Source organism: Schistocerca nitens, chromosome 1 (genome assembly GCF_023898315.1).
Source record: "Schistocerca nitens isolate TAMUIC-IGC-003100 chromosome 1, iqSchNite1.1, whole genome shotgun sequence".
Lineage (NCBI taxonomy): Eukaryota > Metazoa > Arthropoda > Insecta > Orthoptera > Acrididae > Schistocerca > Schistocerca nitens.
The window spans coordinates 1236831774-1236845390 of NC_064614.1; the positions used below are offsets into that span (position 1 = coordinate 1236831774).

A 13617-nucleotide genomic window follows, 5' to 3' on the forward strand; every position below is an offset into this window, starting at 1 on the left:
TAAAATCGAAGAAGGGAATCGTTCAAAAGCCACAAGTTGTCGTTGACTACAACAAGAATATGGGGGGCGTGGATAGTTGCGATTCTCAGTTACAAAGCTACCAGATGGCCAGAAGCAGGCTGAAAAAATACTATCAGAAGCTTTTCTGCCACCTGTTGGACACTGCATGCTACAATGCATACATTCTGTACAAGAAGCATGGTTGCGAACAAAGTAGAATTAGCTTCCTGATTAGTCTTGATGAACAGTTGACCATATCTTCACCACATCAAGGGACATCAGTAGGACGCCCACCTCGAACACCAAAAGCAACATGCCTTACAGTCAGGCATTTTCCAGACCTTCTGCCACCCACAACGAAGAAAAGACCAACAAGGAGGTGTGTGGTGTGTACGAGAAAAGGCCTTCACAAAGAGACTTCATACTGGTGCGCAGAATGCGAAGCTTCCTTGTGGGCAGCACCTTGTTTTAAAATGTTTCACACTGAAAACGATATGTAATATTGTGAAAATACAGTTTTGTTAACTTCTGCAATATATTTTATTCATTTCCACCCAATATCAATTTAAATTCAACTATGAAAACGCGAAGGAAAATGTGAGAACAGCACCACCGTGAACAGGCGCGCTGGTGTATATTATCCATTGTGGAAGAGGCGCGCGCGTGCGTAAACTACCCACTTAACAGGTTAAGATGGCTAGCTGATGATTAACATAGTCAATTAATGGATCATAATCAAATGCAGCCTCACTCAAAGCCTCCCATGTTCTATAAGCAAAGGCACAACCAGCCTGTGTTTGTCATACAGCATTTAAATGATGCTATCGTTTTGAGTATTCAACTGCCTCAGAAGCTCTAAGAGACGTGTGATGAGCAACATCTAAAATGTGACAAGCTTGTGGCTGTTCTAATGTCTCTCCAGCTCTTAAGACTGCATGGCATTCTGCATCTAAATGAAACTGCACTGAGGGATGTTGGGTTTTAGTAACTTTCACAGCTCAAGCTCTCTTAGAACTATGCACTAAGTCATACTTACGTTTACGAGGTATACTGTAAAATAAATAATATACGTAATACATACTGTATGTAATAATATATGTAATAAGGTTTTTCTGATGTAATAATTTTAAATATGGTTCTTGGACTTACAATTTAAGTTTATTATTGTATCTCCACAATATTTCGCCATAAAAACTGTCCAGCTTCACCAGGTGTTACAGCAATTCTTTTTAAAATTTAATTTCAGAAACCATGCACACAAACAAACATAGGATTTGCATGGTTAAGGAATAAATTATGAACATTACAATACGCCATCATCCATCCAAGTATTGTCTGCATCCCAATCATGTAGACTATATTAAAAAATAGTAGTAATACTCAAAAAGATAATACAACCCCTTCCTACGGCCATAAAAAATTTCGTCAGAATCAGTTTAGCAGTGTGGTCATGAAAACATAATAGACATTTACTTCTGCATTTTAATATTAGTATAGATTAAATTTGTTCATCGAGAAAACAGAAACCAAGGTGAAATTTGGAAAGAAAATTAAAGTTCAGGGGGAAAGAAATAAAACTTCTAGGTTTGACAATGACACTGTAAGTCTGTCAGAGACAGCAAATGAGTTGGAATATCAGTTGAATGAAATGGACAGAGCCTTCAAAATAGGTTATAAGATGAATATCAACAAAATTAAAACAAGAGTGATGGAATGTAGTCAAATTAAATCAGGCAAGCTAAGGGAATTAGATTATGAAATGAGACACTGAATGTAGGAGAACAGTTTCTCTATTTGGGTAGCAAAATACGTGACGAGATATAAAATACAGACTGTTAATAGCAAAAAAGCGTTTCTGATGGAAACATTTCATAACATCGAATGTAAATGAAGGTGCAAGTAAGTGTTATCTGAGTTCGGACAAGAAGAGAATAGAAAATTTTGAAATGTGGTATTACAAAAGACTAAGAGAGTAAATTGGATTAAATACATTAAGGTGACAAAAGTCATGGGATACCTCCTAATATTGTACAGGACTTCCTTTTGCCTGGCGTAGTGGAGGAACTCGACATGGCATGGATTCAACAAGTCACTGGAAGTCCCTTGTAGAAACACTGAGCCATACTACCTCAATATCTGTCAATAATTGTGAAAGTGTTGGCGGTGCATTACGATGAGCACAAACTGACCTCTCCATTATGTCCTATAAATGTTCAATGTGATTAACACTGGGTGATCTAGGTGGCCAATTCATTCACTCAAACTGTCCATAATATTCTTCAGACACATCATGAGCAACTGTGGCCTGGTGATATGACATTGCTGTTTGGGAATGCAAAGTCCATGAATGGCTGCAAATGGTTTCCAGGTAGATGATCATAACCATCTCTGGTCAATGATTAGTTCACTTGGACGAGAGAACCCAGTCCATTCCATGTCAACACAGCCCACACTATTATGGAGCCACTACCAGATTGCACAGTGCCTTGTTGACAACTTGAGTCCATGGTTTTGTGGGGTCTGCACCACACTCAAATCCTACCATCAGCTCTTACCAACTGAAATCGGGACTCACCTAAGTGGGCCACAGTTCTCTAGCCATCTAGGCTCCAATCAACATGGTCGCGAGCCCAGGAGAGGCATTGTATGCGATGTCGTGCAGCTAACAAAGGCACTCATGTCGGTCATCGTGTTATGGTGTGGTCATGTTTTTCATGGAGGGGCCTTGCACGCCTTATTGTTTTGGGTGGCACTATCACAGCAAAGGCCTACATTGATGTTTTAAGCACCTTCTTGCTTCCCATTATTGAAGAGCAATTTGGGGATGGCTATCACATCTTTCAACATGATCGAGCACCTGTACATAATGCACAGCCTGTGGTGGAGTGGTTACACGACAATAACATCCCTGTAATGCACTGGCCTGCACAGAGCCCTGACCTGAATCCTACAGAACACGTTTGGGATGTTTTGGAATGCCGACTTCATGCCAGGCCTTACCAACCGACATTGATACCTCTCCTCTGTGCAGCGTTCCATGAAGAATGGGCTGCCATTCCCCAAGAAACCTTCCAGCACCTGACTGAGCGTATGCCTGAGAGAGTGGGAGCTGTCGTCGAGGCTAAGGGTGGGCCAACACCATATTTAATTCCAGCATTACCGATGGAGGGTGCGATGAACTTGTAAGTGATTTTCAGCCAGGTGTCTGGATACTTTTGATCACATAGAGTATTTGTTAGTTGTTACATGGAAACTACTTGTATTCACCTTTTGGCTATAGTAAAGAAAATATTTTGCTTGAAGTGTTTCACATCACTATATCTGAACTAATTTTAAGATATAACAGAAAGCACTCCAAAGAACATGTTGTTGCTGAGTAAAATTGGTATATCAAAAACTGAATAACTTACCACCAATTGTTATATGTTTCATGTACTTTGCCAACACATTCTCAGTGTCAAGGAAAGCTATAACTCGATGTCTAAATTTAATATCACAGTCTTTTTCTTCCTTATTGGGAGGTGTTTTCTGGCCTTGCTCTTCATATGCATTTACAAATTTCAGTGATTTGTGTCGTCCTGCCTGAGGGCTTGAGATTGCACTTTTTGTGGTACTAAAATGAAAAAGAGCACATTTTTACAGGTATATTCAATTACATAAAATAAAAGGTATACAAATGAAAATAAAACATACACGCCATTAAGATGAAAACTGATTTCTGAAATAGTGTGCAAATAAAAGCTATGGTATAGTCAAGTAAAATATTATTTTATCACACATAAAGAAACAATATACTTATCAAGTGCATGCGAAAAACATGTAGAAAGATGCAAAACTGACACCTTCTGAAACCATGTGGTAAGGCTTAGAGATATAAGTAAAGTCAACCATATAAGTACAGTCAGCCAAGATCTTGGGACAAGGATGACTTGTTGGAATGACAGTGTGAGGGAGAAAATATCTTACTATTCCAGGCTAGGTCTGGAAACCTGAGAACTTGGAATTGGTGGATAGCGTAGCAGGTGAGTCAGAGATCACTGGAAATATTTCACACGAGACAAAAAGAGGTCCTTAACTGCAGGAAAAATGTTGGAGGAGCAGCATAAAAACATAAGTATGAAAGAGGTGAAAAAGGGAGGATATATTAAAAAGAAAGATGGACAAGAATAGGATAAGAGCCTCATGTAGGGGAGAAAAAATTCTATGGCCAATTTCAGTTTTTCCTATTTCGGTATTACTTTTTGCTAATTTTTGTACTGGTTTCTCACAGCTTATTTCTGAGGCACAGCAAGTTGTTTATTTTTTCCTTATTCCATTATTTTACAGTGTTACATTGAAAATTAAAATATACCTATCAAATACATTATGCTTTTTGACATCAAAATCAAGTTTATTTCTGACATTGGCAGAAGGGAAAAAAGAAGAAAACATACAATTAAACCTATTAAATCTACTCAATTAAAGAAAAAATAACTCTTCAACCCAACACTTGAAAGTTTTTCAAAAGACAGTATTCTCCTAACTTCAAAGTGCTCTTATGCCGCAAATCTGTCAATACTTCACTATAGCATTCATACACTGTCTTGGAGTCTAAATTTGAACATGGAAGGTTAACTGACTCCAGCACAACACCAGATATTTGACAATGTCCGCATTTCCTGCTGGCACGAAAAATTTTTTTTTCACTAAATTGTGAAGGAGTTTGTATCCCTTCAGAATATCTACACAGTTGAGACCTGCCATTCCAGGCATACTTAACAGACTCTGCCATGTCATCATCGTCATCCTAAGGTTGAAACAAGAACCTACAGCTGTAAACACAGTCTTGCAGAGCTCTGTGTCCTTGTTAGCCCAGTTTGAGAGGACAACCGTGTTTTTCAGTGTGTCCTTCACTGGAGCCTACAAATTTCTAAAAAGTGTAATTTCAACACCAAAAATTCCTTTCCCGCAATAATGAAGCAAAGTTTTAACCGGTGTCATCACATTTTCCAATATTTTTTGAAAAGAAGAAAAATGCATTTTGGTGAGATGTTTAATGTGGTGCATAAATTAAACTGCTGGTTTTCATGGTATACGAAGTACAAACTACCAAATATAACACTTCATTTTCAAACACATACAAATCAAAATGGCATATGCTTGGTTGATTCATCAGCCAATCACATACTGGATATGGTGTTACGCAAATGTGTTTTGGTAGTAAAACAGAACATCGAGAATGCTTGTTTCAGTGTTTATTCTTTTTATTTTTTTGTGATCAAAGTTTGCAGTGACAGCCTGGTCTATTGCATAGTCCAAGACTTACATTAGGTTAAAAAGAGATAATTTAGTTACAAGTTGGTGAAACCAATCAAGATGATTACATAAAAAGTAATCATACCCCTCATGGAACGTGATTTAGTTTATTCTATCATATATGATGATACTGATGTTTGGCTGTTGTCACATATTCTATGCTGTGATCAGCTGATAGCAACAAATAGAACAGATGAGTATCATATTTGGTGGTTTCTATATTTATATTTGAGCATTACAAAAATATGGAGTTTATGTGATGCACCGCATTAAAGATCTCTCCAATATGCATCGACTATGGTAGGATTTAATGTATGAAATAATCTGGAAATGTGATGTTGGCAACTGAAACTGTTACCATAAATTAAGTTCACTGAATGTACTGTACTGTGTTTTTGTTCGATATCACATATAGAGCCATGGTGCTTTACATGGGAAAAGAATTGTCATTTTAAGATTATATGCCTTGGAAAAAAAGCCTAAATCGTTTCAACATACAATACCTACCAGTTATTATCTGCTGTCCTCAGTTTAATGATATTTTTATATGTGATCAGAGAAACTGCAACATTTCATGGAAACCATCAATTTCATTTCTTTCTTCATTATATTTTGACCCATAATTTTATTGTCCCTAACCATATGGGAAGAAAAAGGGTGGAATGAGCGTACAGTATGACCAAATTGTTGCAAATATTGTAGTAAAGAAGTGATAAAAGCTATTCTACGTATATGGTGTTGGAATAGTAATGGAAAGGAGGGGAGGATGAGGATTTTGGAAAACCATAGCGACGTTGAAGACATTGATTAGTTCACTCCTTAGTTGTGTTGAATGATATTGTAAGTACCAGAGGTATCCAAGGTATCTCTTTGTATATTGGGTGGTGAAGTAATCGATGGAATGTATGACATTTACTATGGTACACAGAACAGAAGTCATCAATCTGATACCCAGTCATTACTGGTCAAGGCAGTGTTTAGTGCCAAGTACACAATGTATGTGGGGAATATTGATAGAGATGGAGGTGGCATTAATGCTTACTAGGATTGTGTACAGTGGAAGTGGGACAAGCAAAAATTTATGACGACTAGAAAGACGTTTGTGTCTGAATCTATTAGACATCTTTCTGTACAACAGTTCACAGATGCTGATCCACCAGATACATATTAAAGGGGTGCAATGAATAAAGTAACTATGGGATGGTCAGGGTGGTTTGGTTTATGATTTTCAGAAGATGGTAGAATATGGTATGAGTGGTTTCAGTAAAATAAGGAGATCCCTGCATTCAGGCGAGTCTTTGGGAAGAGCATGCATTTTTAAAGTACAATTATTGTGTGGTTTGAACCAGGGGAATCAAACCTTGATGGTAGATTCTTTAAGAAATACTTAGAAGGAGAGACAGCATTGGTCGTATTTTTTTGTTTTATTAACCGCAAAATCGATTTTCGGTCACTTAGTGACGATCCTCAGTGCTGTACAGCACTGTCAAGGGAACATCCCCATCGCACCCCCCTCAGATTTAGTTATAAGTTGGCACAGTGGATAGGCCTTGAAAAACTGAACACAGATCGATCGAGAAAACAGGAAGAAGTTGTGTGGAACTATGAAAAAATAAGCAAAATATACAAACTGGGTCGTCCATGCGTAAGATAGGCAATATTAAGGGCAATGTGAGGCGAGGAGCGCCGTGGTCCCGTGGATAGCGTGAACAGCTGCGGAACGAGAGGTCCTTGGTTCAAATCTGCCCTCGACTGAAAATTTTGCTTTCTTTATTTTCGCAAAGTTATGATCTGTCCGTTCGTTCATTGACGTCTCTGTTCACTGTAATAAGTTTAGTGTCTGTGTTTTGCGACCGCACCACAAAACCGTGTGATTAGTTACGAAAGGACGTGCCTCTCCAATGGGAACCGAAAACATTTGATCGCAAGGTCATAGGTCAACCGATTCCTCTACAGGAAAACACGTCTGATATTTTGTATATGACACTGGTGACAGCATGTGCGTCACATGACAGGAATATGTTGTCGACCCACCTAACTAGTACACTTGGCGAATGGGTGAAAAGATTCTTCTACCTTGCCCGATTTAGGTTTTCTTGTGGATGTAATAATCACTCCAAAAAAAGTGATGAAAACATAAGAGTTTTTCACATAAACTGAAAATAAAAAGTTAAAATTTTCGGTCGAGGGAAGATTTGAACTGAAGACCTCTCGTTCTGCAGCTGTTCACACTAACCGCGGGACCACGGCGCTCCTCGTCTCCTACTGCCCTTAATATTGCCTATATTACACATGGACGACCCAGTTTGTATATTTTGCTTATTTTTTCATAGTTCCACACAACTTCTTCCTGTTTTCTCGATCGATCTGTGTTCAGTTTTTCAAGGCCTATCCACTGTGCCAACTTATAACTAAATCTGAGGGGGGTGTGATGGGGATGTTCCTTGTGAGGATGGTCACTAAGTGACCGAAAATCGATTTTGGGGTTAATAAAACAAAAAAATACGACCAATGCTGTCTCTCCTTTTAAGTATATCAATTATCTGGTCGTGGTGCACAGGACACTCCATGGAGTCGTGAATCAATAAATTCTTTAAGAAAGGTACCACAGAGCTGATGCAGCCATACCCTTACATACTTTTATTAATCAGGTACTACAGTGGTGGACTCCTTGTCATCTGAGAGGATAACTGCTCCTGCTGCTGTTCTTGTTCTTGTTTTGGGCTGTATGGCCCCTCAACAGCAAGGTTATCAGTGCCCATACAAATATTAAACAAAATGAAAAAGGAAAAAAGAGCTAAAATTGTTGGCACAATCACTCACTCATGCACTCACTCCTAGCTCACTCATATTGATCCACACAATCACTCCACATAACATGCCTCAAAATAATAAAGGAGATACATTGAAAGGTGCTACAAATGGGATGAAAACACATGTAAAAGAAGTAGTAAAACAATGGCACAGGATAATAAGAATAGCTGACCACTTACATAAAACATGGGTGAGCCAGTCACCTTGTTAACACATTAAGAACATCTCCCTACAATTTCCAGAAACAAGTTGGACTGATCACCTTAAAAATTTTCAGTGTCATTTAAAAGAGAGGGCAGTTCTGTTGGCAAATCTGCTACTGTCCTTTGGTCAAAAAATAAAACACAGTCTAGTTATGATAATGCCACCTGGGTTCTGGTTTTCAGGCCTTGCAAGTATGGTAACCACAACAGTTTGGAGTAAAAACAATGAGGCCGAAAAACCTAAATGCTAAATATTTAGAATCCCATCACACTTATCTGCAAAAAATTGAAAACCTGTCTTTGCAGCCCACTCCCCTACCCTAAAATTGCAATTCATCGGTCACTGTTGCACCATGGGAGGAGGAATAGAAAACAACAAAGTTGTCCCCAAAGAAGGAACACTGTACAGGACTCCATTCAGTAGATGTGATACAGTTCACAGCTATGGCAAAGAGGGTAACACTTATAACACTGTCCTGAGGAACACCATTTTCCTGAACATAATAATCTGACAACAAATCACCAACACACATCCTGAAAACTGCTTACAAAGACGATATAAAGATGGAGAGGTGGTCATGTTAGCAACACTGATTAAGTTGCTCTAGAACACTGTGTCGTCAAGTAGTGTCTTACACCTTACTGATGTCAAAGAAGACATTGAGAGGTGTTGTTGATGTAGGAAAGCCTGTTGAATAGCAGCCTCCAGCAGGGTTTGGTTGCCGAAAGTTGACCGAAATCTCCAGAATCCATAATGAGAGTGGCTAAGAAGTTGCCTCAACTCTAACAACCGGACCAGATGACAGTTAACATTTTGCTCCAATGTCTTTCCTACACAGCTAGTTAAGGTGACACTCCAGTAACTACTGGGACATATGAGATCCTTTCCCGGTTCGAGAAGAGGTATGAAAATTGCCTCTCTCCGCAAGTTGGGAAAGTGACCTGTCTGCAATAGCAAATTAAAACATTTGAGGAGCACTTCCTTTGACATTGGTGGCAAATGTTGAAGCATGCAGTACTCTTATGTGGTCGTGACCGCGTGCAGCATCACGAGTTTCGGACAGTACCAATACCAGCTCCCACAAGGAGAAATGCCAGTTGGAAGACCCAGAATTGTGGGATCTTAAGTCCAACTTGTCCATCTCCACAGCCACATGGTAATGGAGAAATCCCAGATCCTGGATGGCATTGCAGGGCTGCCACAAGTTTCCCCAATTGACATTCCCTGATTTCCAGACAAGTTTTAGCATTTTTCTCTGACAAATTTTGAGATCTCAAGGGTAAGTTACTACATAAGTTGATAATCTGTCTCTGTAGCTATGGTACAAGAAGCAATAGTGCAAATGAGGAAATATCTAAAAAAGTTTGCAAGCAGATGGCGTTTCCTGACGTCGGCAAAAATCTTAAGTACTAACATCAACATGATTTGTAATGAACTGTTTTTAGATGGAGAAAGCAAGCCAAATGGTATGTGTGTTTCATTAAGACTGCTGATGTTATTTTATTTCAATAAAACGAAACACATTTGGTGATGAAAATATGCATTTCCTTGGAGTCGCAAGACAGATTTAAAATACCTTCACTGATTTCAGAAATAACCTCAGAAAAAAGTACACCACTTGAAAGAAGTGTATTAGGTGGGGGAAGAATTGTGTAAACCAACACTGTAGGTGCCTGCCAATAAAATGTTTGTTTACTATGTTTGTTATTGTCAGTTATTATCTACTGTATTATATCTATTATTTCACAGGTACTGTGTGGTTTTTCTTTCAAGAAATATATGAGTACATAGCATACTTATCTTCTTATCGTCCGTACTTTCTAACATATAAACTACTTTTGAAGTGCCAAAATCTACTAGAACAAATAAAACATCTATAAAACATCACACTGTACATGTGCTCGTGGGGAAACAGTCGCAATTCCTGAAATTCATCACTCATGGCCTCTGGCCTGCTGAGGAGCACTGCAATCCTAGGTCCATGGATAAACCATGAAAATCTGCTGCATTATGCCACACACAAACAGATCCAGCCTGCAGGCTGAGTGGTGAGATTAGATCCAACAGGCAGAGACTGCACATTAGTGGAAACCGAATGTGCTTCAGATTGGCAGGCCCAATCCATTTCAGATACCCGCAGAAAGGGCCTGCAGTTTTGGCCCGTCGCAGAAATCTACTTGTGTGGCCAGCTATACATGAGCCACAGACAGCATGCTGATGAAATGATACCACGGTAATCAATCCGTGCAACAGATAACTTTTTCAAATACTCTGAGAATCAATAATAATGAGGATAGGTAGCAACTCACTGTTAAGATGACTGCTGAGCCACAGACAGGCATGTAGAAAAGGGAATCTCACAACTAAATTTTCAGCCATAGCTTTTGTCACAAAATGAGAGCACACGCACACTCACAATCATTCAGATACAACTCATGCACACATGACCGCTGTCTTTGGCCACTGTGTCTACAGTCTTTGAGGATCAGATATAAGCAAACCACTGGTCATGCCTCCCTGCCTCTCACCAGCAGCTGATAGGCCAGCAGCAAGAAGTGGTGGCAGCACTGACTGCACCCTGGGGGGATTGGTAGGAAGGGGAGAAGCAGTAGTAAAGAGGGAGTAGGGAAGTGGCGAACGTACTCAGCTGCATCCAGCCAGCGACAATGCATGACACCTTGGTAAACAAACCATTTCATTTGATGAGACAAAAATGAGATTTTTCGAGCTTTTTTTTTCCTTTCCAAATTTTCCTGACGTGTTTGACATTCCCTGGTTTCCAGACTTGTGGCAACCCTACATTGGCAGTAGTTGCTGCAAATTGCTCTGTCATCACCTGAGTGATGTCTCTGGGCTTTGTTTGGCACTCCTGCTATTGGTAAGTGGCTGTGTTTACCGGAAATCCTCCAGATGGCTTCCTTTACTTTTGTGGAACAAGTGGCCGGTTGATAAGAGGCCAGAAACACGTGTCACGACCTTTTCTTGCTCTCCTTAATTATGTGTTGAGCCACGGAGCTTGTGACACGAAAGGCTGTGAGGTCATCTGCAGCATTTAAACCATTGTAGAGCCACACACCTGTTCTGGATCACAGAAGGCACTCATCAGTCCATCAAGATGAAGGCTGCCTCCAATGATGACCTGAACACTTTGCAATGGATAAGCCAGTGGCATGATAGATCACTCCTGTGATGTGATTCACCAGCTCTTGGACACTGTTGCAGTGTTCACCCACAACCAGCTGGATGAACAGTGTCCAGTTAGCCCTGTGGACCATTAATTTCGGTGGCTTCTGTTTAAGCAATCTTCCATCCAGTAGTAGATCCACAGTGGTAAATCGTCACTGGAATGAAGGTCGTCAATTGCTTCTCACTGTGCTGAGTCTGCAAGGGCTGGAGAGCAGAAAGTAAGGTTAACGATTGCAGACAGCCTAGTAGCAGCCCGGAAATGGGTGGGACTACATGTTATGAGGATGCACAGCTCCTGAGTTATCATGATTCTCCAAGACTAGACCACTGGGGCAAGTATAGTTTGAGCCCCAAAATACATTATGGGCACTGAAATCACCCGGTAGGAGAAATAGGCGGAGAAGTTGTGCAATGAGGCCTGCAGGAGCAGACAGTGATCTTCTGACCCACATGAACTGCAACGGCTACTGCTTGTAGGTCAGTAATCAAGGAAAGGGTAGAGGAGTGGTGTGTACTACTGACAAGCACAGCAGCCCCACCCTTGGCTCTTTGCCCTGTCAGGTCATCCTTTTGGTGGAAGGTCTAACCCCATAGCACAGGGGCATCGATGTGTATTTCCTGTAGACACAAGAACAGGGGGTGTGTCTGTGCCAGAAGTATCAGTTGCTCCACAAGTCCCGAACCCTGTAGTATGGGAGTCATTTATCACAGGGGTTGCACTTCCACCTTGTCTTTCTGCCAGGGCGGGAAGCTCGGGACAGGTGGAATTTCAGCCTTGGGGCAATATGGTTACCACAGCCATACTTCGCAGTCCATGGGTGCCAAAAAAGGAGCAGTAGAACCGCAAGTCGAATGACATCGACACGGTCTGATGGTCTAACACCTGTTTTCATCTGCAGTGGAAGCTTCCCATTTGCTTTTTTGATTTGGGAGGGTTTTGTAGGAGCTGCAGAAGCAGTGGCGGAGGCATTCCCTTTTTTTTTTTGCCAGGCTCTGCCTTTGAAAGTACCGGGAGCTCCGCAGAGGTGGTGAGTGTGACTTCATTTGATGTTCTCTGGAAGCTAGGAGCTCTGAAAAAAGTACATATTGGCAAATGCACTTAAAAATGCAGGTACTAGTGCTGACACTAGCAACTTCCATTTGTGTAGAAGTGTTGGCCATCAAAATTACTTTAAGGGTCAAAGCAAAAGATGTAGTGCATGTGGGAGGCAGCATGGTCTTACAGGTCTTCTTGGCCTCACCATATGTGATGTGTGTCAATGTTTTAATCTCCTATATCATCCTTTCAAGGAAGGCACTGCAGCAGCCCCTACTCCAGACATGGTGATCCCCAGAGCAGTTTACACACTTTTGAGGAGGAGCAACCAACTTTGTCAGGGGCACCCTTGCCACAAGTGGCTTCACCCTTACATCGTACAGTGGCATACTCAAAACGCTAGCATTTAAAACAGTGCAATGGGGTGGAGACATACGCAGTACGCTTAGATGAAGGAAACCTGCCTTAATGTGTTCCCTGAGTTTCGTGCTATTGAAAATAATGATAAAGGAGTCAGATTTTACAAGGTCCCCATCCACTCTTTTTAATATATTTTGTACATCAATGATCCCTTCTTCAGCCCACTATCTTTCAATTCCCCCTCAAGAATGTCAACCAGATATCTACATGATACAACACCTTTGCTGTAGTTCAACAAGTTTTCTAGCTCTGTTTCTATGGCATAATCCCCAAAGCATTTAGCTTTCCAGACGTTGGCTGCTTACACTGGCTGAAAAATGAGGTTTGTATTTTGGACACTGACAACTGTAAACAATGTAACCGACAGCTACATATTTGTATTTCACCGTAGTTTACTTTCACTTTGCCCCCCCCCTCCCCCCCCCCCCCAATAATACACAGTTATACATGTACTGCCAGTGCACTACTGTTTGAACTTTCCATATGCCTCATTAATAGTTTGCAGGTGAATCTCCACATACTGCTACAATAGTTTACTGTTGAACACTGCGAGCAGTAAGAAAACCACATAGTTCACAGTCCTTCAAATAAATTGAACAGTCACTGTCATTGGTTTAACACACGGCCTATTTGTGTAACACTTATTTCACTGTTAAGTTGAT

The 13617-nt window shown here is 40.5% G+C and overlaps 1 protein-coding gene across 1 annotated transcript in view; it reads right to left on the reverse strand.

Moving 5' to 3' along the window:
* LOC126239761 (uncharacterized) overlaps positions 1-13617 on the reverse strand; it is a 148374-nt gene that overhangs the window by 52786 nt on the left and 81971 nt on the right. The window contains exon 8 of the mRNA XM_049947883.1: positions 3411-3613. Within this exon, the coding sequence (XP_049803840.1) occupies positions 3411-3613 (203 nt within the window). The remainder of the gene's footprint in view (positions 1-3410; positions 3614-13617) is intronic.